We start from the raw sequence: 27281 nt of genomic DNA on the forward strand, positions 1-27281 counted from the left end.
CGTGGTGTTTACTGTTGTCATGACAACGAAGGCTGGCTAACTTTAAGGATGTACTAACCACATTTTAAGTGATTATTTTAACCCAAACCATGATCTTTTCCTAACCAAGTGGTTTTTGTGCCTAAACCTAACCAGACCACAGCGTTGTCACATCATCAAACATAATTATTTTGTAGTGTAATGTCATGTAGCGGCATATTACATACTAGTAGGTGCCATGGTCCTATTCCAATGGGTTGATATGCACCTACTAGCAGGTGTAGCAGACCCTTTCTAACCCATATCTATGAGGCTGATAACTACTGATAACGCCCATTTGATTGAGTGATAACATCCAAAACGTCCTCCTTCTCATCACAGCTAAATATGGTTGTCGCTCCTCGTCTAAGGTCTTAATTGAGTCCGACTTACGCTCAGTGTGGTAGTGAAATGAAGTGAAAACAGCTTGTAGGAATGAGTCACACTACGTATAACTCCTGAAGTTGACTTTAGCTGCTCTGCAAATTAACTCAGCTTGTGTTTCATTTGTCCTTTTCAGAAATGCACCTCTTTAGACCTGATGGCAATTTTACATGTAGGTCTCATTTATGAATAAGCGCCCTTGACACTTATACATAACAGTCACAACAGTAATTTTACCAGGTTGGATGTTGTAACATTTCCGTAACACTTTCAACACGGCACAAGTCTGGACTGAATGCTACAAAACATGTACAGGCAGACATTAAATGCATGTTTTTTTTTTCTTCATCTGATTAAAACAGCTGTAAAAATTGTATCACAAAAGTGTAATCTGCTATGCAGAAAGAAAATAGAAAGAAAATACAATCAGTTTAATAAACTTTGAAATGAAACACTTTGATTCTTTTCCTGTCAGATCAGTCTATAAAAATAATTGTCCCTTGCGGTGTGGGGCAAAAGAGGTTATTAAAAACTCTTGTACAACTACAGTGATAATGAGACCAGCTGTCTCCCTCCTCATATTTTCAACTTTCGTTCATGATAATTGAATGGATGAGTGAATAAATATTCAGCAGACACTTATAATAAAGCATATGAGCAGCATGTGAGCCTGATACCTAATAAATAACAAAACTGACAAAAATTTCACTAGAAGAGAAGAGGCGAGCATCCCTCACACTCATGTTGGTCATCAATTAAAACTTATTTTCTCAATTAGCTTCTCATCATGGTCCTACATTAACACACAATTTTATTCCAAATTAGTCGGTGCTGGTTATTTCTCATGAGATTTTGGTCTGTGCTGTTCCATACTTCCATACACTAATCATAGTTTAGCAACATTTGAATCAAAATCCGACAACAGTTGTGGGGTTGTTTGCCACATGGATGTATTAAGAGAGCATTGATACGGTGCCGCCACTCAGCCTTGCTGCCAAATTTTTTCCCCAGTGGTCGCTCACGGTATTGCAGTGAAAAAATCCCCTGTGAGGACAGACACTCAAAAGGACCTTATCCTGCTCAAACAAGGCCAGTTATTACTCTTTCTACTATAAATTATTCTCGTGGTTTTGTATTATTAATTTTTAAACCATGAAGGTTTTACATTGGTAAAACTTTCCCACAATCTAGAAAAGTGACTTTAAAGTTCATGACATCATCACAATGTAAAGTCATGGGCCAAGCAGGCCAGTGGGAAAAAACACAATTTTCATTCTAGTCAATGGCTGCCATCTTTGAGTCCAGTATCCAGTTCCAGTAATACATCAATGGTTTGCTTTTGTTTCCAGCCACTGTCAATCAAATCTGATCAAACCACACCCACACAGTACTGATTAAGCACAATAGCTGAGCCTTTGAGTGTTATACTTTTGATAAATAATACCTAAGGGTGTCTTTGTCCTCAAACTTCACATTTTTTCTTGTTTATTTACTCATGAATCTTTAAAGTTATAGACAAATACTTAAAACGTGAAACAGAGTTTTCAGGGACTTTAAAATCCATCAGTGATGCTGCAGCCTGTGAGAAAACAGAAAACACTAATTTCATTGAACTTTTCAATTCACCACTGTTGTCTAAAAGTGACACAGCTCCCTCTCGTGTGCCAGGTGACAAATATCCTATGATCATGTGGCTCTTTCTGTAAGTGTCCTGTCATGTCTGAGTCAAGGAACATTTACATAAAAGTCACCTATGACATCACTTTAACAGCTTGATGAAGCCTGCAATGTTACATCTGAAAAGTGTTATTGAGAGTCACCTCGTCTCCTGGTTAGCTGCTGTGCTTTTATACTGTATTTTTGCACTTTCTTCTTCCTAAAAAAGCTGAAACCTAATACTGTGTTCAGGGTTTTGAGAGCACTCCCAGAGACAAATAGGAGCTGTAGTTGTTGAACCCTACTAAAATAATCACTGTTTAATCTTTGTTAAAATGACAAGGTGCTCCAATTTCATTAGTGGGTACGTTGTTATTCTAGACACCCATTATCATATCATATCAGAGAACAAACTTTGTCTATGCACAAAATAAACTGTGCAAGTGGAGCGGAATCGCTCTATTCCTGTTCCCAACAGTGTTGAAGCTGACTGATCATGGCTCAAACTGATTGGTTGCTGAGAGAAAATTATTTTTAAGTTTAAAAGCAGATGACAACATAAAAGGGACATAAAAAGGTAAAATAATCAAAACATCAATCATTTATATTTATATTTCATAAAAGTGGGAACAGGCACATTTGCATGAACAGTACTTTCAAACAAAGCTGAATATAAGTGGACAGTGGAAAGAATGAAACAAGTGGAAGGCGCAGGAAAAACTTTCATTTTTCCAGATGATGGATGATACCTTGTACAGCGCCAGCAGTCACCCAGAGTTTCTTGTGGAATGACTCCTGAGGGGGCAAGGCTGTGAAAGCGATGGCTAGTATCCCACTGTGATACTACATCATAGCGCTGTAAATAAAGGAGAGTCGTGTTACCCATTCATCTGTAATTCTTCTTAGTCTTATCTAAGACGTGTGTGTAGCAGGACTGCTGCTGGCCATTTGGGTGCCCTAAGCGTAACTCGGCATATAGCGTAACTATACAATAACAGTATATAGTACACTATAGAACTAACTGTAGAACAGGCAAGAAACCCCCCCCAAGACACACACACAAACATGTGGAAGTGCAATCTTCTTCAATAAAATAAACCAAAGAATTTTCAGTATCAATGTTATCATTGTTAAAATAAATAAATAAATAAATAAATACAAATAAGAAAAACTGAGCTGTACAATTAGTCACACATAACAGAGGAAAAGTCACAAACTTTGCAAAGACAGTAGGCTATATATTACACTGCAGAACAAGAACAGGCAAAAAAACAAACAAAAACAAACAAACAAAAAAAAAAACAACAACAAAAAACCCCACACACAAGGATTTGAAAGTGCAATCGTCTTCAATAAAAATAAACCAAAGAAATATATTTTTGTGACAAGTGACTTTGGGGACACTACACTATATAAGAGTGAAGTTATTGAATATTTAAATTCCCCCGAATTATGCAAAAGCACATTTTTCCAAACTAAATGTTGTAGTATGATGTGTTAAGTGATTTTGGGGACACTACACTGTAAAAGAGTGAAGTTATTGAATAATTTTCTTTTCAGTGTTGCACTTTTTAGACGGTCCCTGTGCACTCGTCTCACAGCCAGCTGTACATAGAGACCAATGTTGTTAGTCTGGCTTGGAGGATGGCTTGTTTGGGTGACAATTAGGCCGTCGCTGGTTGTCTAACTAAGTATGGTGGGAAAGAGGCGTTGTTTGTGTTTAACACGTAGCGGTGGCGCTGGTGTGTACAGAGAGCAAGAGTAACTCTCGTTAATAACTTGTGTGTCGAGCTTAAAGATACAAGTTTGAAGGGGGTGAATAAGATGTTTTCTGTTGAGATAATTATGATTAGAGGATAAGGCTGGCGATTTTCTATAATTTTCTTACCAATCTCATGTGCAGAGCCAAGCCAACAATGAATTGATCTTACTTACAAGTATTGTGTGTGTTTATCCAAAGCCTGATATATCGTATCAGGCTGTAGACCTCCGTTGTTGTAGAACACGTCAATAAGCCACGCCGTTGTGTTGGGTAACATGTTCCTTCACCACAAAGAGTTTTGGGCGCATTTGTTTGTTTAGAAATGGCTCCAAAGACTAATAACAGTGACCACGTTTTCAGTCCCCAGAGAGTATTTCTACGTCAGGCAGACGCCATTGCATATACACAGGAATAGCTTTGCTGGCTTGTTGTGTTACATATCACAACCTCTTGACTTTGTACTGAAGTTCTTTGAGAAATGAACTATGTACAAAGTTCAGATGTTGTGATATATGGCACAACAAGCTAGCAAGGAACTACTCTCCAGAGACTGAAAACATGATTGCTGGTGTTACTCTTTGGAGCCATTTCTAAACAAACTAACATGCCCATAATTTTTGTGGTGAAGGAACATGTCACCCAGTGGAACGGTTTGGCTCATTGATGTGTTTTTAAGAGGTTTTGGATGACAACAACAGAGGTCTATGGCACAGAGGAATAAGATATATCAGGCTTTGCACACACACACACACACACACACACACACACACACACACACACACACACACACACAATACTACACACTAAGATGAGTTTATTGTTGCTTTGGCTCTGTACATGAGATTTGTTGACAATAAGAAAAACCTAGAAAATCACCAGCTATATCCTTGAAGTATGAAACTACAGCCAGGAGACAATTTAGCTTATCATAAAGACTGAAAACAGCAAGCCTGCTTGTTCTAAGGGTAAGAAAAATCCACTCACCAGCACATCAAAAGCTTACTAATTAACACGTAATGACCAATTTGTCTCATCTGTACAAGAAGTGACTTTCTAGAGTCTTGTTATCACTGTGAACTTGCCGGCATCCAGCTAAGCTAAGCCCTGCCTGGCTTCAGCTTCATATTCACTATACAGACTTGAAAGTGATATCAATGTTCTCTCTCAGCAAGACAGCAAAACAATGTGAAACTATTCTTTTTTAAAGCAGTGGTTTGGATACTTCAGCATAAAGGTGTATTCAGATTGTCATGATATAGTGCTGGTAACTGACACGTGAGGGCAGCGGCAAAGATGCACCCACATTAGTTACAGGAACAATGACTTTAATGAAATCAGCACATATCAATAGATGGCTTCATATGTACAATATCATCATTTGAATGATTTGACACAAATAAGGCATTTCAAGTATCGAAAACAACCTACTGGTATCACATTTTTGGTGAATCAATCATTTTCAGGGTAGCTGACACGTTACCATGTTCGACTGGTAAAGCCATTTAGGAGGTGATCAAAAGGCATACAAGTACCATACAAACAAATGGTAAAATGTACAGTATCAAGACACACAAACTGTATGTGTAAAACATCTCCCTCACAATGCATCCTTACATCTGTTTCATTTTAACATCACACCCTTGAACTCTTCAAACTTTGGCTGTGTTTGGGTTTTGTGGGTAAGAACAGGGAAGATCAAGACTGCATTCAGGAACTCGAATGATCATTTTTCACCACCACCATAAATGAAGTTCATGTACACGAGAAAAAGACAAACAATTTATGTACAGTATTTTTCCTCATACAATATTTTTAAAAAAGAGAAAGAAAAACCTGAGGGCTGTCAAATACTTTACTCGCTCATCTCATGTCCCTTTGATGTAGTCCTCTCCTGTTTGGTGCTTCATAGTAGACTGTGTCTGCTGATGTCTTAGGAGGGACGTCAGATGCTCTCCAGATATTAATCCAAATACACAGACATTCACGTTCCATCTCAAAGTTTGAAGAAATGATGAAAATGTATTCATTACAAGGTTATGATGAAGTTCCCCGCAGGCAGCTTGGAGCGTCAGTATTTTCAGTAGCCTTGAGCAGGATGTGCTTTATGTATTCTACATCTTTTTACACTTTAATCTGAGAAGTGCTTTCATAAAGCAACAATAGGTTCATTGTCCTTGTGATAATTGGTCCTGTGACAGTGCTGAAACCAGAGAGAAAGACATTTTTAGAATGATGTAAATGTTTGAATTTAAATTGTGCTGCACTTCACAAAGCTTGGCAATTAAAACAATTGAGGAAAATTAATTAGTATTACCAGCGTGCTAATATAAGTGATGAGGCTGACCTGCAAGTTAACCTTTGCACCAGAGGCGTTCCCTTGCATCCTTTCCGTAAAGTGTTAATATGTTGATGTTGTGTATGGCTGAGTGTTCTGAAAGGAAAACAAGGAGGAAATTGAGGGGTTAGACCGTGCTGTTAACAAGTCTATTTGTAGTGGAATGTATTCCCAATAAATATGCTGTTTTGTTGAAAAGCCAGTGTGTCGCTGCGCTGTACATTTCTCTCCCACTGTTCTGCTATAACGTCTTGTTTCCCGCGGTCAAGAGAGGTTATCTTACCCTTGTGGTTTTGATCTTGTTGCCGGCGTAGCACATCCAGCCTGAGTTGTCAGGGAGCGTCTTGCATTCCTCCCCCTCCAGGCAAGGCTCCATCTCACACCACCACTTCCCAATTACTATGGATGCTACAGGCAACAAAGACAAGAGAAGTGGTGATGCAGGTAACAGCGTGCACAACCAGACAGCACAGTCCGGCAGTTTAAACGTGGCAGTGAAGGTGTCCTATCCTAATTATCAAATGCCTCATGTCAAAGGTGGCAGTAAGTAACCTGACTGTTTGTGTTACATCTATATGTTTCAGATGACTTGTTTCAGTGCAAAACTGTTGACTATTACTATGTTGCTTTATTAGATGCATTTATACATGAATGCAGAGGGTGGAACTGAGGTTTTTCATTAAGTGAATGGATTGGTAGGTGTGACTATGACTTTGACTTTAATGCACACCACATTTCTGCCGTCAAGAGAGAAAATTGCCTTAAATACAGGGTAAGTAGACAGTAAATGGTTATTAATGTGTGACAGAGGAAAAGAATCTGTCAGAGCTGACATAGAGAGACCTCCAATTTCCCCAGTCCGCTAAGAGATCGCAAGAATATTTGCAAAAGGATTTCAGATAAAAGCCGCACATGAGAGGTTTTCCTAAAGCCAATATGTGTTTTACTGTAGTTATGTCAGAGTCAAGCACAAAATCCATTCCTTACAAAGGACTGAGGCTGTGCAGCAGACGTTTGTCAAAACATGTATAAAAATCATCATAAAATAAGGTGCGTACATAATCAACGGCAATTTCTCTCCATCGTTTTTTTTTACTTTATGTTATTCTTTATTTCTTGACTCTTCCCCAAGGTGTGCATTTGTGTTTTACTGTCTGCTGTTGGAGCAAAGCTTACCCGTGCAGATACCTTCTGCTGTCAGCAACAGAATTTGGATGTGACATTATCCCAGGTAATGTTAATCTTATCTGGGACAAGGCATTGCTTGGGTGACAAATCTGTATCCTAAACAGTTGCAGTTTAGTCAGGCAGGATTTTACTTTTCGTATAATATGGTGAATATTTAGTTGATTTAAATATAAAAATGTAAATTATTCATTTTTTTTTCCCTTCATGCAACCTCAGGACAGCACTGTGGTAAAACCTGATATTTTATTTTTTGCTTTTTCTGCTATAATACTCACCATCCACACACGAAGGTCTATTTCTGGTGGTTCCAGCCACCTTCCCCGGCAGACAGGAACACTTGACTGTCTGTGACCGCTCCTCAATACGATTCTTATTACAGCATCTGTGAGCAGCAATTACTTCACATGTGCCCCCCTCTGATAAGGAGAAAAAAAAACATGCTACAGTAAGTCAACATCTCAGGGGTGATCTAACAGAACAAAATTTTCCTTCATCTAAACAGCTCACAGTGTGGACGTTTTTCATATCCATATTTATGCACGTAAGTTTGAATACCTTTAAAATGTATTTTAAGGCACCGTATGGTCATGAATCTCTTGCTTCATAAATTCTTTGTATTCAAAGGTTTATTTCATGCAGTAAAATAACTATAAAATATCACACTAGTCTGCCATAAATTAGGATAACTATCCCTGAGCTTTATACAGTTTAAGGACTTGAGACCCCTGCAGCTTGTTGAATGTAAGATGATGATGAGGAGATGTGTGAGAGCGGGCAGAAAAAAGACATCTATTAGCAGTAGGAGAGGCCCGCTCCAGGGTTATCATGAATATGAACACTGGCTCCACCATGCAATTATCACCAAACTACTAGTTGTGCCCTGAAGGATGAGAGGACTGGACCGAGCGGACTCGACCCACCTCAACCGGGTGGCCTCTCCCACCCACTGTGCTCAGACTCTCCACATATGAGAGTTGTGTGGCAAAGGACCATCTGACAATTACACCCGTCAGCATGACACAAGATCAAGGAGGTTTTAGAGAGAAAGAGGAGAGAGAGAGAAGGGGGGGGGGGGGGGGGGGGGGGGGGGGGAGTATCTGGAATATTGCCAGCAAAGTGATTTGAAGTAATGTTTGACAATAAGCTGTGGGTTTGTGAAATGTGTCATGGCTAGATTTGCATATATCACTTTACTACATTTGAATATTTTGGTTTGTGAGACCCTTCTGATGCAGAGCAGTTTCTTAGAGGCAAAAATGTATCCTGGTGTACTCTCTTAGGAGAAAACCTGCTGTAGCGAGAGCAGCAAACAGCATCGAATCCCTGCAGTTCAGGTAATCATAACTAAATGTATTAGTCTGTTTATAATGTAGTTGTAAGCAGATATAAAGGCAATTTAGTGTTTATGGCTGTATTTGTCAAAAAGTATAACTCCTCCTTTATAATTCCTTTTATGAAACATCCATAGCTAGTATAAAGGCAGTAATGAGTGCTTGATAACATAATATAACATACTTGTAATTATACATAACAATAGGTTGAAATAATAGGTGATGTAATTCTGTTTTTTATCGATTAAGAATGACTAATCCTCTCTGCTTCCAGCTTCTTACAGTAGCCTAAATGAGAAGTTTCGCTGCTTTTCTGAGTTTTAGATCATTTTAATTTTAATCAATTTTTAATTTTTACTATTTTTCTGGCTCTTCATAGACTAAACAATTTATTAATCAAAATAATTACTGTCAGATTAAATAATTGCAGCCTTGAAGACATGTCTTCATGTATTTTAACACAATGATTTGTACATTTGTATTAATAAAATGCTTTATAACACACTGAAAGGTTTGTTCATGTGTGTGTAATCTTATATTTTTATATATGATTATAACTTATATTATAGGTTATACAGGGTTATAACACATTCATTATGCTTCATAGGAGGAGTTACAGTTGTTGACAAATACATCACAAAACACTGATGATCTCATATTTACCTCATATTTTCTTACAACTACATTATAGTGAGTCATAAACCATTAGTTATATGTTTATATACTAATTATAAGTGCTACTGCATTACATATAATATTTGTTTAACCTACAACTTCAAACCTGACCCAGACTGATACAGAACATCTCTTTGAATTGAATTACTGTATGGCTTAATACAGTAGCTTCAATTCAAATAGGAGAGAGAGAGTTCTGTATCAGTTTCTGGTTATAATTGAGCCATCATGTGAGCTCCTGTGGGAATTAGCCAACATGGCCCCACTTGACCTGCTGCATAGAAGTAGATCACTGGGCTTGTCTCACACTTGCTTCTCTCATTTCTAGTGCAGTACATTGCAAAAAGTGACCATCAGCTTCTCTTATGTTTATAAAACCTCAAGAGAACTCAGCGCTAGATGGTGATAAACTTGTGATGGTGCTTCACTCAGGATTCAGTGTTTCTCCCAAATAGATGTACAGTATGTATAGTATGAAACGACAAGTACCAAGTTCAGATCAAGGTGTTTGAATTTGAAAAGGCAGTTTTTAAGAAACCAAATTAATAGCCAAATATAAGATGAGGAAATAATTAAGAAAGCATGTCTTTTCCATGCTTCTTGCCAAGTCTGTTGACGTTTTTGGGGTTATCATGACTTCTGGCTCTGTATTTCAGAAAACATCAACAGCCTTTGGTTTAACTGAAAAATATCCAGATCTTGTAGCCAGTCTGGGAGAATGTTGCCTGCTGTCTGATGCACTCAACAAAAGGGCATGTCTGCACAACGTTAATCGTGATGTACCAGTGGAAGCAGTGGGGCATCATTTGAAAACAACAGCCCACAGGGGTTTGTTCTTCTTAATGCATCTCCTTAATTGCATAAGACAGCCCCAGATTTCCTCTTTGATCTATTAAAAACACACTACTCAACAGAATTAACTTGCACTGCTTGTTGCTAGCAAACAGAGCAAAGAATCGGATACTCTATATTTGGAAATCATCACCTCCAAAGAATACATTAAAATCAAATAAAAATGCAAATCAGCGTGGTATTTCCAGCTGCCAGGTGCACTGGGTACCTTTAAACAAAAGGTATGCAACACTGACGAGCGCTCTTCAAGTTCACCCGTGATTTCAGCCTGCTCTAAGATCCCATCTTTGCATTATAAATATTTCAGAGGGAGAGACGGAGAATAACATGGCTGGAGACGAACGCTCTCATCAGGTGAGGGCTGGAGCCATGCAAGTGTATAATTGTTTTCTCTATTTCCATTTCCCCCCCATTATCAGTGACTATGAACAAAGTCAGTCTCCTAAATGAAAACGGCTCCAGGGCGTGGATGTAAGTGCGTGTGTTTGTGTGTGTTGTCTCTCCGGCAGCACTTTTGATTGACAGGGAACAAGGGTCACGTAGAAATTGTCATTCGTCAGGGTCAGAGGTGACACAGAAGCAGAGGGTCTCAACTGGAACTGCCCTGTTTTTGTTTCCATGCTCTGCACTTCTGGCTCTTCATTACGCTGAGCTGAGAAACAAAGGCTGCCAGGAAACGAGGTGACCACCTACAACCTGCACCCAACAGGGCACGGCTCATTTTTAGCTCTGAAAGAGCAGAAAAAAAAGTCATAACTTTGAGCCATATGAGGTGGAGGCGGCTCTGTCGTGTTTGCTGGGCTGATTTGTTCCTTGTGTCGTTTGGTTTCTTATGTTGATTTATTTCCTGTGCTGAGATTTCTTTTGTTGGTCTGTTCTTGTCGTGGGGGGGAAAAAAATCATTTCTAAGAACAATGAACATCTGTTGTATTTAGTGTTACAGCCCACAGTCTAAATTTCTCTGGACTGTGGACCCAATTTGAACACTGAAATAGTCTTCTTCGCTTTGTTTTCTGTGTTGATTTTTGATTTCAGTGTGGCATGGAAAATTCATGTCCCAATGAAAAACAATTGATAAGACCTGAAGGCTGAATAGTCGTTATTTAACATATGTTTTTTATTTAATTATGACACCATTAAATGCATACATAAAAAGGAAATATTTTAATAAAATATATATTGCATTTCACTTTATTGCTTAATTTGTTTTCTTGTTATTTTCAGCATTTAAAATCTTCCATAAATATCCGGCCAATATAACTGGAAAGAGTTTTGCTGCCAAGTGCATTTGAATTCAAGAAATAGTTGCTAAAGTTCATGCAAACTTATGTTGGTAATTTTGTTATGCACAAAAATATAAACATTTACAGTGTTCAAGTCAAGTCAGTAAGCACATTCACTCAAATACTGTACAAACAGTAAGCAAAAGTTTTTTAGATACTTGAATATTTCTATTTTATGCTTCTTTATGCTTTTCTATCCCACAACATTTCAGAGGGAATTTAACTCCACTACATTTATTTGACAGCTATCATTACTAGTTATTCTGCAAATTTTACATTAAAAACATATGACCTGCATATAAAGTATGATGAATTGTTATAAATTAAATAATGTAACAGTATATAAAGTAGTTAAAATTAGCTCCTTCTCAACCAGCTACAACTTTGAAATGCTTCTCACAGGTTGAGGCACCAGTAATAATATATAAAAGCCATTCTGCGTAATGAGTACTTTTACGTTTGATACTTGAAGTTGATTTAGCTGATTTTAAATGCTGGACTTTCTTGTTACAGAGTTTTTTTGTTTTTTGTTTGTCTTTGTTTTACAATAATTTTACTTAAAGGTTCTATTTGTAAGAATCAGAAATTCTTTCTCATTAGTGACACCGGTGGCCGTTAAATGAGCTGCAGTTAACATCCTGGTGCTCACACTTGCCCGCGTGATGAGGTGATGTCTTTTTCCTCGCTTAGACTTCTCATAATAACATAAAAGATCTCTAACACTGTGTTTTGCACTATATTTAAGCAAAGCATCTTTCACTCCCAGTCCCAGTCAGTCAGTCTGTTTCAATTCAACAATTCATCATACTTTATAAACTGGTCATATGTTTTTAATGTATAATTTCCAGAATAACTAGTAATGATAGCTGTCAAATAAATGTAGCAGACTAAAAAATATTGCGATATTTCCCTCTGAAATGTTGTGGGGTAGAAGAATAAGGAAGCATAAAATGGAAATATTCAAGTATTTACAGAACTGTGCTTACTGTTAGTACAGTATTTGAGTAAATGTGGTTACTGACTTGACACTGTGTAAATGTTTATATTTACCAGCATAATTTTGCATGTACAGTGAGAGCAACACCCTGCGGTTTTGTTGTGAAATGTGTGCTTATTACCACCCATGGACTATCAAAAGAAAAAACAAAAGGTGTAAGCTATGTTCTGCTAACGCTCTGGAACTTGTTTTCTACTCCTTTGTTGAGGAAATAATGTTGTTTTAGCTGTGTATGTGTTCAGGAGTGGGCAACTTGTCATTGGGGGAGGTGTTGTGAAATGTGTTGTGGTCGACAGAGGCAGCTAGCTGTCTCATTAGCTGGAGAGCTAATATCTGCAGAGTGTTTATACTCGGATAGCACCATTTTTGTTGTGTTGTTATGTCATTATGCCAGTTGTTTGTTGACGTTAGCGGCAAGGCACTCAGGAGTGCGCAAAAACATCACATCCTTTGGATTTTCACAGAAAATCCGGCCTGGGTCCCTCACATAGAAATCAGTCCTCAGGCTGTTACAGACAACCGAGAAAAGTCTCATTTCTTACACTACGTTACAACCCATTCACTCATTGACAATAAAAAACAATACATGCAATTTGCTTCTCTCACAATGTCATTTGTTTTGTTAGTTGAAATGAAATATGTTGCAGAGATGTAGTTAAGAAAACAATCTCACCACAAGGTCACCACTTTAAAGACTTCTCCTCCATGATGGCTTATGCTTTTTATTATTACTATTATTATTTTTAGCTTTATATTAACATCTACATTTCCATGACAGCTGGGCAAACTCCATCTACTGATGAAGATCATGTGATGTGATCGAAAGCTCTAGAACTCCAGTAACTAAATGGACCTAGTGGTGACATCAGCAGTGATGTGTTTTAGTCAAACATGCTTTAATTTCAGACCTTCCTCATGGTTTTCATCTGTAGCGGCAGCAAGCAGTCTGACTCCATTGTGGAGCTTTACCCACATAATTGCAGAATTTCACATCAAAGGATCGATTGCCGTCTGTCACACAGTAACACAGCTTGTATGTTCACCTGTGTTTTCCAAATCCTGTAAATTGTTTTGTCTCCTTTATAATATCATGAGGTGAGAATATTTGAGACCAAACTATAATAGCCCAACGACACAATTATGGAAAAATGCTCAGTCTGTCTTAGTCTTCTATTATATTCTATTCACTGCCTATGATATAATGACTAACGGCTTCTTTTATGTTTGCAAATCAGGATGTAACAGTGTGTTGAGAGTTACTGTAAAATGAATTTAACAGTGAGAGTAAAATGGCTTTTGTGAAACCTAACAAACCCCCTGGCACTACATACAACTTCTCACAGAAGGATCCGCTTTGTTCGAGTTTACCACATGGAAATTTGTCAGACTACTTAACTGTAATACTGTTATCTACACAAATGACAACACCTGGCATTAGCAGTGTCTCAGCTGCTGGATGGAGAACGAGTGCCATTGAGTCGACGGTCTCCAGCAACAATAAGTCACGCTGGAAGCCAACGACACTGCATCGAAATCCAATGAGTTATGGACGGCAGGCCTGGATGAAGGCGAACGCTGTCAAATCATGCATGACGTGGACACGTAGCACAGATTCTGAATTTCTGTGGATCTGCGGTTCTGCTTGCCTAATGAATGTGAGCAGAGTTCATGTGGGACCAGTAAATGGTTCTTCAAACGGGATGAAACAGCCATTGCGCAGGGGAAAATGGTCAGTCTATCTCAATAGAAATGTCACTACGCAATAAGTATGCAATGACTCGCTGTCTACTGTAATGAGCCCAGACTGTGTGGTTGTCTCTGGAGACGCTGATAGCGAGTATACCGTCTGAATGGCAACACTTCCCTGCCATCTGTTCCAGGCGTTCAACACAGTGTGCAGAACTTGAATACATGAAAAAATATTATGCGTGCAATTTATAGGGAAATTCTGAACACCGTGTATCATTTGGGTAAAACTTAATAATCCAAGTGAAATATGTGGATTTAATGAACACGACATATCACTGAGAGGACAGCGCTGAGAGTATAGTCACTGTTACACTCCATATACAAACCAAATGGAAAGCCTAAGGGACTCAATTTAGCAGGTAACCTGTCTCTCCTGGGGCTTTGGATTCAAGTGATTGGCAGCCACTGGCACAATGTGTACATCCTGTGCTGAATGTGCACACTCACACACACATTTAAGTGCCATATCTTGATAGCTTCGTGACATCTCCCTACAAGACCATGTTACATGCAATTCTCTGCAAACTCAAAGTCTGTATGACCTGTGCTTAATTATTTTGTAGCTTAAAAGTCATTTACAAGAGACAGCAGGCCCTGATCAACAAACCACAGCAGTCCATGTTTTAGAGCAGCATGCCTGTCACCTTTTAATGGGAAATGCATCCAAGGTGACCCATAATAGGCTCCACTTTCTCTGTGCATGCTCTCTGCAGACATCCAAGCCAGCAGGCTACAACAGTTCTGTCGCTGACAGGAAATGGGAGCACCAGATTAGAGAATGTTAAATTAATGCAAATGGAAGACAGTGAGAGGCACAAAACATGTGACTGCATGGTGTCAAATTGAGTGACTATTTTCTTCCCTGCCTTCTGTGAAAACATCTGAAGTCTCTGTAGTAATGTTGTTATTCTAGAAATAAATACCGGGGTGAAAGTGAGTGACATATTGCTCAATAAACTGCGAGACAAATTTGTTTCGAAACTGGAGAAAATGCGGAGGACTCGTGTGTCGGTGCACACTGTTAAAAAACACACGAGTGAACTGGAGAGTTGAAATTGTTTTGAGAATTAACAGTGCTCGGGGAAAGGTTCAGATATTAAAGGTGTCAAAACATGAAGATTTTTTTTTTCCTCTTAACAGAGTAGGTTTCTTTTGTAACTCGTGTGTTTACGTTTATGCGTGCGTGTGTGTTTGTGAGAGAGCGTGCATGTGCTCGCTGGAGAGAGGAATCAAAACAATTTACAAGCAAAGAAAAGTACCAATTTCTACACTGAAAAAAAAGCACTGTCCATGACAAATAAAACCACAGAAAATTCATGAAATATGGCTGGCATTTTTGACAGCGTGTCACACAAGGAGGCCGTAAGATTGGTCCTGTGCAGTGGGCCAAAGACGGGTGATACTTTATTGAAATGCAAAATGACTACTCACAGAGCAGGGCTGGTGTTGTTTTAAGATGCATGAAAACTGCATGGAACAGAGGAAGCAGCGAGTAGGGGAATGAGTTTTTCATTTGCATGTGAGCCTCAAAGCCTGTCATCTCTGTTGTCACACACAGCACAGGCCCAGGACACTGCAAGACTGGTACTGATCAAGGGCATTAAATGATATTCTGACTCTCAAGGAGAGGGACCTGCACATGAAAAACGCCGGTGGTTATTTGGTTTTTGTGGTGTAGATGTGTGGCTTGTTGAGCATGACAGCGGTGCACTGTACAAGAGCAATCACACAGCAGCTTTCATGTCCATTAAACACGTGCAAACAAAAGCACCCCATCAACGTTATCCTCCTCTGGCACACGTTCACTTCTGAGCTTTTTTGAAAATGGGTAAAAAGAAAAATTACAATGTAAAAATATGTCTTCTGTCAGCGCGATGTCATTCATTTTTAAATGTCAAGCTGTGCCTGTCCTTCTATCTAGCCCTTTCCCCAACTGTCAAATGTCCAGAACTGGTATTTCATATTTTTAGATCGTCTGCTCTGATGAAAGAGTTACATTCAGAGAGAAGAAAAGGAAACAGAGATAGAGCCGAGTCACAGAGCCTTTAGAGAACAGCTGCTCGCCTCTGATGTGAATACTGGCCCTCTCACTACCAGGCAGACAATCTTTGCAGGGTGCCAATGTGCCTGCAACATGTAAACTGTGTAATAATGAATAATACAATGGCTAAATGACCTTTCATGCTGTATGACATGTACTCTGAAGGGTCGGTGGTAATTATTATGCAAGACCTGCAAGCTGATAAGGCATCGGAGGGGATGAATCTTTACTTATTCAGTATGATGCAACTGAGCAGATTGTTTCAGAACATGTGCCGGTGTGAAGCTTTACATATTTAGCACCTACGCATGTTTTAAATTAAACATGGTGAATACAACATATAAAGAGAATGAAATATACCGTCTTTTATTGTAATTTAATTTCTTCTTGTGATGCAGGACCTGAAATGTTTCAGTCCATCCTTCCATTATGTTGTTCATATTTGACAATATGTATTTTCCCACTTTTGTCCCCCATTTTTACACGTGTGCACACATCTCTTCAGGAAAGGTAATTGGATCTGTAGTGTAAATATGCCAGAAGACTTATGGCACACCAAGGAGATATTAGAGCAGAAAAAAAAACAGAAGAAATCTGCAATAGAGCCTGATAAACCCAATATTAATTACTTTGCTTATTTCTCATACTACCCTCCCCCTTGGAACCAATTAGTAAGTTGAGATGCTTCTTTTCAGTTTAATGAGGTCTAAGTAATGATAATGAATTTCATATTCCTGCCAAGCATTTAAAATAGGCTAGTGGAACCACAAAGGCAATGCCATATGAAATGATCTTTTCAGCACAATTCCCATTGTACAAGAAGAATTTCTGTCTTGCTCAATTCAAAGCTGTTATTCAACCACTTCTCAAAAAATCAAACCTTGATCCTTTTCTACCCCACAATTACAGGCTGATCCATCTCCAAGTTGCCTTTTGTAGCCAAAATCTTAGAAAAAACTGGTTGCTAAGCAGCTCACAACTGCAATAGATGAGCATAATATCTTTGATAAGTTTCAGTCTGGCTTGCACTCGACAGAAACAGCATTTCTCAGAGTCTTAAATGCTATATTGATGCATAGTGATGCAGGAGAATGTTTGGTGTTGGTGCTGTTTGATCTCAGCGATGCTTTTGATACTGTGGACCACCGTATCTTAGTTGAGAGACTTGGATAGTGGGTGGGTTTCTCTGGGTCAGACCTTCAGCTGTTCTCCTCCTACCTCTCTGATAGGAGTTTCACAGTTTCTGTTGGGAGCTTCACCTCCTCATCTGAAAATCTGTTTTGTGGTACGCCCCAAGGTTCAGTCCTTGGTCCTCTTCTGTTTGCCTTGTATATGCTTCCTCTTGGTCAGATAATAAGGCATTTTAAAGTAGGGATGCACGATATTATCGGCATGTCATCGGTATCGGACGATAAAGGCTCTGAAATGAAATATCAGCTATCGATTATGAGAAGCCGATATGTCACCTTCTCCTCCACCGCCTGACAGTGCTTCCCTCAACGGACTGTGTCACCCTGACAGTCGCGGTGCTTCCTTTGCAGGCTCCACTTCACTCAGCCGCCCATCAGCCTCCCAGCTAACGTTAGCCTCGGCTCTCCATGTAGATCCAACCGGAGCAGAGAGCCCCGGTTTGTTATTCAGGTTAAAGCGGGAAGAAGCAGCAAGTCTGACAGGCAGCTTGAGTGAAGTGGAGCCTGCAGAGGACGCACCGGGACTGGCAGGGTGAAACAGTCCATCGAGGAGCTGTAATGTTTGGCTGCACAGATAGGAAACACTTTGGCTGACAGGATGTACTACTCTATTTGGAAAAATAAAACTTCTTCTTTTTGGTTTATATTGGTGGTTAGCAACCAGCGTATTAGGTACATTACCGCCACCCTCTGCTCCGGAGTGTGGACCACAGATTAAATCCTACACATTAATCCTGTCTGTCTAATAAACTCAATGAAAACTCTACTGCTCGATCCACTAGGCAAGTTCATTAAAGTTTTAATGCTGAGCTCCTGAACTCCTGAAGTTCTTCCTTCATATATTGTCTTTCTCGATCATACTTAGTACAATCTATGCTTGCTTGCATAATAGTCTCCTCAGCCAGCTGGAAAAAAAATATGTGCATATATCGGTATCGGCATCAGCAATCAGCCACAATGAGTTGGAAATATTGGATATCAGTAAAAAAAATCCAATATCATACATCCCTATTTTAAAGGTATCTCCTATCACTGCTATGCAGATGATATTCAATTATACATCTCATTTAAACCTCAAAAAAGCTAAATTATCAGTTTTAAATAACTGCCTAAACGCTATAAAAAAACTGGATGGCATATATTTCTGTGCATGCAGACAAAACAGATTTTCTTATTCCGGCTCCTCCTGGTCTTGTCCATAAGATAAGGGACAGTCTTGGGTCTCTTACCTTGTCGTTGAAATCCTCCATAAGAAATCTAGGTATTACTATGGACCAGACTCTGACTCTGGACCAACATGTCAAGTGTCTGATTCGCTCTTGTTTTTTCCAGCTGAGAAACATTGCAAAGCTCAGGCCTATTGTGTCTCAAGCGGAGACAGAACTGTTAATCCTGTCTCGACTGCCGTAACTCCTCTTTCACCTGCCTCAGCAGAACATCCTTGGATTGTTTACAAGTGGTCCAAAACAGTGCTGCTAATCTCATGATCTGGTCCTCCTAAAGGTCTTCAGATTGCTCTTCAAGGCTCCTCATCAAATTCAGAATCCAGTTCAAAGTTCTTGTCATCACTTATAGAGCTCTGCATGGTTAGGCACTGGTCTACATTAGAGATTTACTGCAGCCCTATGTCACCAGCAGGTCATTTTTTAAGTTTTTTATTGTGTTATATGTCTGTATGTATGTTTATGCTTTCTTTCCTCTGTGAAGCACTTTGTGATGTCTCTGCTCTTGAAAGGTGCTATATAAATAAAGTTACGTACTTACTTTCATTGAGAAAATCAAAAACAAGGAGGTGAGGTCCCATTTTTACTACAAATACAAAGGATGAATTCATAGAAGTATTTTTTCTTCACAGGGACGCTGTTTGGGATGGTTAGTGACACGCAGTAACTCCAAAGCTACACCCAGTTTTTTTTTTAGAGCAACTGAGTCTCAAAGTTTTCAAAATCATATCTAAACTCCGCCACAAATGGTCATCAGTGAAGCGACAAAAACCTTGTTTGTCATCTAAAGAGCAGGGAGAGCCAGAGGGTGGCCACACCTTGAAAATCCTTCACAAGAAAAGAAGTCAGAGAGGGAGCAATCACCAGGTGACAAACTTGCCACCATTCTTGCGTATGTGAAAAACATCTCTTCGCTTCCATATAATGCAGGTTAACAGGAAAACTAGGCGGCAGGGTTGCCTTTTACCTCAGTAGGGGAGCATATTTGCCAGAACGCTTGCTTGAACAATCCTCAGCACACATAAGACAAGAAGGTCTGAGCTCCGTGATATAATATTTACAAACAGTGGGGACACAAAGCTATCATTAATTTAGCAGTAGCCTTCTTTTGTGGGCAAAATGTTAAATTAAAGAGGAAAAGTGTTCATACATGAACCCACACAGGCTTGTCTATTCACTGACATCAGCAATTAAAATAAAGTGAGGTGGGGTGCTTTCCATTGTGAGGGCTTGTTTGGATTCTCTAGCAGGGGAACAAAAAATAAAAGAGGTGGGATTGATTTTTTTTTTCATGTTATTAATCAAGAGAAATATGAAGTGCTGTCACTGCATCGCACTCAACATTTACTGTAGTGTGTTATCCTGTAAGTCAATAGGTTTAAGGGAGTGACTCAAAATGGGGAAACCCAGGACTCAAAATGTACAGAATCCTGTTATAGTGCTTTAAAGTGCTTTGGATTAGTGGTGTTCATTCTCCTATCCTTGTCTAATGCAGATTCACAATTCACAGTAATGAAAGTTTAATACTAATTACACCTCATCATTACAGATGAATTAATATGAAAATTTAATGTTCTCCATTAACTCTGTTAAGAAGCCACTTATTCATTTTCAGCTACAGATAGCTCCAAATATTCAGCAAGCTCAGTAACTTCCCAGAGCATTGTTTAATATGAGCAAAGCACTTATTTATTCTGCATTTTGCACACAACAAAAACGAATGGTATCTGTAATAGCTGCGCTTTGTTTTGGACTATTTTTGGATTAAAGCAAACGGAGCCTTTTTATCAGGACGCAGGGTTTCAGAGTCAACTATCCTACAGCTATGTCAGCTGTCACAACAACATATTTAGAAAAAAACTCCTGCAAACTACTGAATAAAACAAGGGTCTAAAATTCTTGCTAATGACCCCAAGAGGATGCACTGCTTCTTATACCCAACAGGGACTAAGTGCTTTGAAATTATCAACTAATACTGCCATTCTGAGGCGAAATTTGTTCCACTAGTCTCGGCAGTTATTTAAAAGCAAATGTCTCCTTAATGAAAGCCTCCATTACGTGCAGTCACAATAATCTCTTCAAGAAACACTCAGCAGACGCTGCAGATCTGGTCGCAGTGTTCTTACGCAGATACAGTTATTAATTTGCGACAGTACAAACTGTATATTAGTCATAAGCTGTTTGGAGCTGGACATTTCGTTTAGTACGGAAATTGTTTCAGTTTACTCTGTCTTATAATCCTAATAATTACAGTCTTATTACTTCACTACAACCCACTGACCATTTACATCTTACAAATTGCATAATATTTATGAAAAAGTCTGAGTCCCACCCATAAAAACTGGATTTGTGTTTTTCCTGTTAGATCTATACTACTGTTTAGTGTTTACTTGAACCATTACACACATACCTCAGTCTTTAGAGGCCCGAGGTCGATATTATATTATACCCTGTATAATTAGGTACTGTATTAACCCGAATGCAAGGCGACATTTTATTCTAAAACTCCTTAAAAGTGGGGGTTATCTTATATTCAAGGACTAGATAATTACGTTGACAACATCAGATACCTTTTCAGGTACCCTTTGTAACAGTTTAAGGCTGGTTTCTACAGAGAGAGTTGCATTATGGGTTGTTTGTAGCTTTAATGTTTGTAGGCTAGTGAGTGTCTTCAAGTCTGTTTATATTGTGTCTTTTGGAGCCAGTCAGCCCTGAAAGCATTTCGTTAGCTCAGTTTAACCTGCAGGAGTTTCTGAAGGGTCGTGTAACATGTTTTTCTGCTGCAGAAGAAATAAATTCATGACAAGTGAAAACAAGCCTTGTGTCTTCTGACAACTGTACTGCAGAAATGGACCAGGATCTGTATTGTCTGTCAAGCAGTCAAGAATTACTGCTGTCACAGATCATGAGGAGCTTAAACAGACAATGTTAACTGACAGAGAAAACAATTTTTTACTGCTTCCAAGAGTCTGACAGGAGAGAGTGTGAGTATATGACTTATAGACAAGCAGCACAAATGTGGGATTTATGTTCTGTTTTAATGGAACTTTTATGAGAGAAAAGGCTTCAGACTCTCTATTCCTTTGATTATCAGTATCTCAGGGAAACTTTCGCAATAGAACAAGTGTGAAAGAGTGTGTGTATCTTCAAAAAGTCTTTTTCAAAAAACAGGTGTTGGAAAAGGAAAGGGGTCCCTCAAGTCCCTTCTATTGCTGACTGGTGGTCGGTCCACCGCTTTGGTTCAAACTGAAATATCTCAACAACTACTGGGTGGTTTGGCATGATATCTGGTACAGACATTCATGCTCCCCACAGGGTTAAATTCTTGACAACTGATTGCAATGAAATGAGTTAACATTGTGAGCATGTTAGTATGCTGATGTTAATATTTAGCTCAAAGCAAGAGCTACAACGATTAGTCGATTCATCAATCAGTCCATCAGGAGAATATTAATCTCAAACTATTTTGATAATCAATTAACCATTTAAGTCACTTTTCAAGCAAAAGACACTTTGGTTTCAAGTACCATTTGTTGCTTTACTTTGTCATACAGGATAGTAATACAAATACTGTTGGTCAGAAAAAACAAGGAATTTGAAGATGTCACCTTGGACTCTGGTGAAAGGTATTTTTCTGAGGAGAATGTTATATATGTCAAGTGATCAGTCATATTTTTGCTACTACCAGATGCTAGATCAGAGGTCATGAGCCTGACAGTAAAATACGCACCATGTGCACAACCATGTTGCAGTGACCACAAGAGAGTGATTTGTCATTACTCTGCTGACTAATTTGTGCCAGTCTCTAGAATATTATAGGCTACATTAAAAGATATCAAGAAGTTCTGGAGAAATATTTTCTTGCCATCTATAAATGACATAAAAACAAATAAATGGCAAAACTGTGTTGTGTTGACGGAATGTTTGGAAAAACACCCATGCATTTAAGGGTTAAACTAAACTGAAAGAAATTGTTTTATTGTTTTCTCCACAACATCAAAAGCAACTGTAACCCTGACATTGTGATATAGTATGTCAAGCCACTAAATTTGTGCACCTTTAACACCCCTTTTATTAATGCTTGGGGACTCTGGCTAAGACTAGAAACAGCTGGTGTAGTCATGAGAGTGAAAAAGCTGGCTAATTAATTAAGCTGTGGGCCAAAGAAATTCATTTTGCATATAAGCGTTGTGACCACAAACCATAGCCCCTGCACAGAGTTGGCTGAAAGACTTCAATTAAACATGCTGTTTAAACAAATATCCATGAGCTGAGATGAGCTCTCTCTGAATAATTCATAGCCTGAAAGAGGAAATAAATGGGAAATATTGAAATATGTAAAACCTATTTGTAGCTGTGAGCATATAGTAATAATTAGTGCGCTGATTGTCCTTAGATTCATTTACTTAGCAATATATTTTTCTTTCAGGGCTAACTAAGGAAATGTCTCAAATTGTTTATAACTGGTAAAATATATTATAACACCAGCCAAACAAGCTTTGCTTCTCCTTACAACAAAGCCAAAAAAACAAAAAATAAATAAATAATCCACTAAGTCTACTAAAGCTACAGAAGAAGTTTCTGGTGTTTTACAGAGTGGTCAGTGGTCCTTCTACATCATCGCAACATGTGTAGCAACATCAGGACAAAGTGGGTTTGCTGAGCTCCAGATGTGGAGAGGCCGTGGGCTGAGGCTGCACGCCACTTCCCATTGGCACTGCAGCGGAGCAGCGATGACACTAGTGAGAGCATGGTTGAGAGGACGTCTAGGGGAGGGGTGGAGGAAGATGTATGACAAAATAACGTGCCTCCAGGATGCATTATATAAGGCTATTAAATTGTCAGTGTCTAAAACAGTGCATAGAGGATACAACCTTTGTTTGTGACAGCCGAAAATCCATTTTTCATGTTTGTTTCATTGTGAGCTTTACCAGCGAGTGGTTTCTTTTGTCAGAGCACATTGAGAAGAAAAAAAAAAGTCCTGATCCTCTAGTCCTCACTAAAGCTCACGAAAGGGAGACGTGGGATTTAAATAGTACTTTCACTCTGGAATGAAATGGAACTTCAGGCGCACTCCATATATTAGCAGAAAACTGATATTAAAGTTGCTTAACATTAAAATGACATCTATGCTGAAAAAGTACATCTTTAAGAGGCACTGTCAGAGAGGAGGGGATAACTATAGCTGTTATAGAAGACTGTCATGGTTGGTAACAGTATGAGGGGAGAGGAAGACACTGAAATGGATATCACACAGAGTAAAGAATTTATGACTTATGTCTGAATAAATTATAATATACAGTGGATACTTACAAGTCAGTTACTTCTGCTTCTGCTGCTCTGCATATCTTATCTCATTGTGCACATTCACCCCCAGCTAAACATTTACAGCAACCACAAGGCAAGAGATTGGCCACACAGTGTTGAGAATCAATGACCTTTCCGTTATGAACAGTTTGACCCTGCAAAGCTGACGGTTGGTGGGAGTGAGTTCATGAGGGAGCAAGGCCACCTCAGGCAGCCACTATCTACTCTTTGTCATACTCTCTGCTAACACCTCCACATCCTCCACATCCTCCACTGCATCACCAATGGCACTATTTTTTCCACTGGAATCAGACTGCTTCTCTACACATTGAACGCACCTTTGTTCTTGCCACAGTGAAGCATATAATTCAGTAATTACCAAATACCATACAAGAGCTGAGTTGTTACCTCTGAAGGTGCAATTTGTCACACATGTAAAGCATATTTTCATATCTTCATTGGTTGAATTTGTTTTTTTTATTTTCAATTCATGTGATAGAAGGTTATTTTTTGTTTAGCTAGTTGATGTTTCAGACAAAGAAAATCCTCCCTCTGCTGTTTCCTCGGGGCATGTTCAGAGGTTGAGAAATGCTCGACCCTAAAAGCAACATCTCTCCCCGGCACTTTACGGATGCACGACAAACACAATCTGTTCTCTTTTGTGCACCGTTCACGCTCTTTGCACCAAATAAATACAGCACCTTCTGAATCATACCGCAGAGAGCAACACTGCCTGTACCAGGAAGGCAGAGAACAGCCTTAAGCATATCTGAGAAAGTGGCAGGCAGCAATCTGTAAGTAGAGCTGTAGGGTGGAACGCAGGCCGCCTTGTCCGAATCACTGAGCTTACACAAGTACCTACTCAAGGGTCATCCAGTTAATGGACTTCTGGACACACATTCTTTGCAATAAGGCTGCCAATACGTCTGTGCAGTTGCTTATACGCTGTTGAAAGAAATTATTAATGAGCAGCCCAATGCTGCTTATAAATCTATAATCTTCCTGTCTGTTCACGCTAATGGTGTTTTTATTTACAACCTGTGTTTTTCATGAGAGGATATGAAGATCAGGTCACCGTTTAGCTGTTACCAAAGTCTCTGTCACTGCATGTGATTGACTTGGTTTTCTAAAAAACATCTCCCCGTGGATCTAAATTTCTATTGGCAAGGACACATGTGATCTCTCGCCCTCTGTAATCTCGATTTCCTCTAGTAATACCAGTCACCGTGAACTTGTGGCATTTCGCTGGCTTTAATAATTGGCCCAATGGTCTGCAACCACTGGCCTTCTTGCCACCAATTCATGACCCGTCAACCTCAATCCTCCCACCAATCCAACAGGCACACAACACAGAGCACAGAACAAATGTCCCAGTGTCAGAATCAATCCAGACAGGCATCCCATCCTCCCCTCATAAAACTGGCATCTCATTTATCCGGGAGTGAGGACTAGCCATACTATGGTAAATGGAATGACAGAGCATTTACACTTTTAGTAGAAGAGAGACCTGAAGGATTCGAATTATTCGCTTTGAACTTGTTTTTTCCAAAGAAGTACCTGAATGCACATTTGAAATATTAATTCCATTTCCCTTTTGTTGACATGAGACCACTTTCTGGAAGGTAACCTATTTATGAGTGTCTTTTTTTTTTTCTCTCTCCTCCACTACACAAGTCAAGACGTGAGTAATGAAATGAAGGTGTTGGAACAGGAAGTCTTCTGACTCACAATATTGGGAGTATTGAAAAGACTCCTTGCTGATATGCTTGAGGTGCACCAGCGCATAGAGGAAATAACAGACACCGAAGACCTGCACACTCATGCAGCTCCTTCTCCCTTTGAAGTTCTGACAGCATTCGGCTTCCTTTCTTCTGTCGAATCCTGAGATCATAATTATTTACCGTAACCACAGCTCACATCCGCCTGACGAAAACAAAAGTTTGACCGCAATGTTTCGGTCATATTCTATTCAGTTCAGTTTCACAGGGAAACACAATCGCACAGATCAAATTGAGGGGAAGCAGTGTAGCATGAATATCAACTGTAATAGCTCAAGAGGGAAGGTGCAAAGGCATTGACTATCTGTGTGATCTTCAGTGAAGAAATTCTAATGCTATCCTGGCTAAATCTTAATGAAAAACAGCAACTACACAATGTAGCTTCTAAATAATTGGTTGTTAGTCCAAGCTTAACTGCTGATATACAGTATTGACGAATGTGATGACTTAATAAAAATCAAGATAGAAATATAAACCCAAAGCAAAATATAGTGTTACTTTCTCCAAGATTGTGACACACGAATTAATCACAGAAGCAACCGAACCCAGCACACTACAATAACAGTTGACAGCAAATCCTTTGTTCAATAATTGACTGAAAAGACTAAAACATCATTTCCTGCACATTTTTGATGTTTTTATGAAATCTGACGTAACCAGAGCGGGAGAGGAAGCACCGAAGGACTCACCAATCATGTGAATCGTGGTTCGTCCAGGCCTCGTCCCATGATGCTGTTGGATGGTGTCATAGAAAGTGGCCTGACACTGCTGAATGACAGTCACGCTGACCCAGAGGCACAGGCAGAGCAGCCAGGACATGACAGGACACATCTGCTAACGACCGGCAGAGGTGGAGTCAAAGCAAAATAGAAAACGTTTTCAACCTATGACCTCACACCCCTCCCCATCACACTCACACAGACGCACACACTTCCAGAGTCATGAGCAAAATAAAAAAATAAATACAAAAAAATGTATTTAAACATTTCTACATGCACTCTGGTTTATAGTTGGCCTTAACGCCTTTTAGTCACCGGGATTTATCATTAGCATGATTATATAAGTATGAGTTCTTCACTGTTTGTCTTCCTAGTTTGCCTTGTCTTGTCCCTGAGCCACAACGTTGCAAATGTGGAGTGATCCCTGGGGAGTTTTTCCCATGCAGCAGAGATTTCCCCTGACAGGCTGACTCCCTTCAACTCCTGAGCTGTGCTCCTGCCTCAAAACCCGAAATCAAACTTAAAGAAAGATAAGATTTCGTGAGCAGCTGGCTGCCGAGGCTTTTCTGTATCTGTCAGAATAATGTGACAGTGACACAGCAGTAATAGGAATCAAAAGCCTTGTAATGTTTCACCATGCTGTTTAGATAAGAAAAAGAAAAAGAAAAAAAATAGAACAACAGCGAGAAATGCTCCTGGTCATACAGGAAGGGTGGCTGTGAATGGATTCTATGAAGGAGAAAATAAATGTGTCAGCCCTTAAATTGATTCTCAACAGTTTTATTCGCAGCGG

The 27281-nt window shown here is 39.3% G+C and overlaps 1 protein-coding gene across 2 annotated transcripts; it reads right to left on the reverse strand.

Moving 5' to 3' along the window:
• Positions 1 to 5179: 5179 nt before the first annotated feature.
• On the reverse strand, positions 5180 to 26600 carry LOC121896053 (chemokine-like protein TAFA-1). Of its 2 annotated transcripts, none has more exons than XM_042409686.1 (5): positions 26459 to 26600; positions 7619 to 7759; positions 6439 to 6563; positions 6165 to 6251; positions 5180 to 6020 (listed from the first exon to the last, which is right to left on the reverse strand). In XM_042409686.1, the coding sequence occupies exons 1-4, from the start codon at positions 26598 to 26600 to the stop codon at positions 6219 to 6221; spliced, it is 441 nt and encodes a 146-aa protein (XP_042265620.1). In that variant the 3' UTR covers positions 5180 to 6020; positions 6165 to 6218. The 2 variants fall into 2 exon arrangements, with proteins under 2 accessions (XP_042265620.1, XP_042265621.1); XM_042409687.1 differs by having other exon boundaries at positions 6135 to 6251.
• Between the last annotated feature and the right edge of the window lie 681 nt (positions 26601 to 27281).

The sequence above is a fragment of the Thunnus maccoyii genome, chromosome 4 (assembly GCF_910596095.1).
Source record: "Thunnus maccoyii chromosome 4, fThuMac1.1, whole genome shotgun sequence".
Taxonomy (NCBI): Eukaryota; Metazoa; Chordata; class Actinopteri; order Scombriformes; family Scombridae; genus Thunnus; species Thunnus maccoyii.

Coding starts and splice junctions, on each gene's coding strand:
- LOC121896053 (XM_042409686.1), bottom strand. CDS start 26,600: ATGTGTCCTGTCATGTCCTGGCTGCTCTGCCTGTGCCTCTGGGTCAGC. Junction 6,564..7,618: donor TAGACCTTCGTGTGTGGATG/GTGAGTATTATA, acceptor TGTTGCCTGTAG/CATCCATAGTAATTGGGAAG. Junction 6,252..6,438: donor ACAAGATCAAAACCACAAGG/GTAAGATAACCT, acceptor TTTTCCTTTCAG/AACACTCAGCCATACACAAC.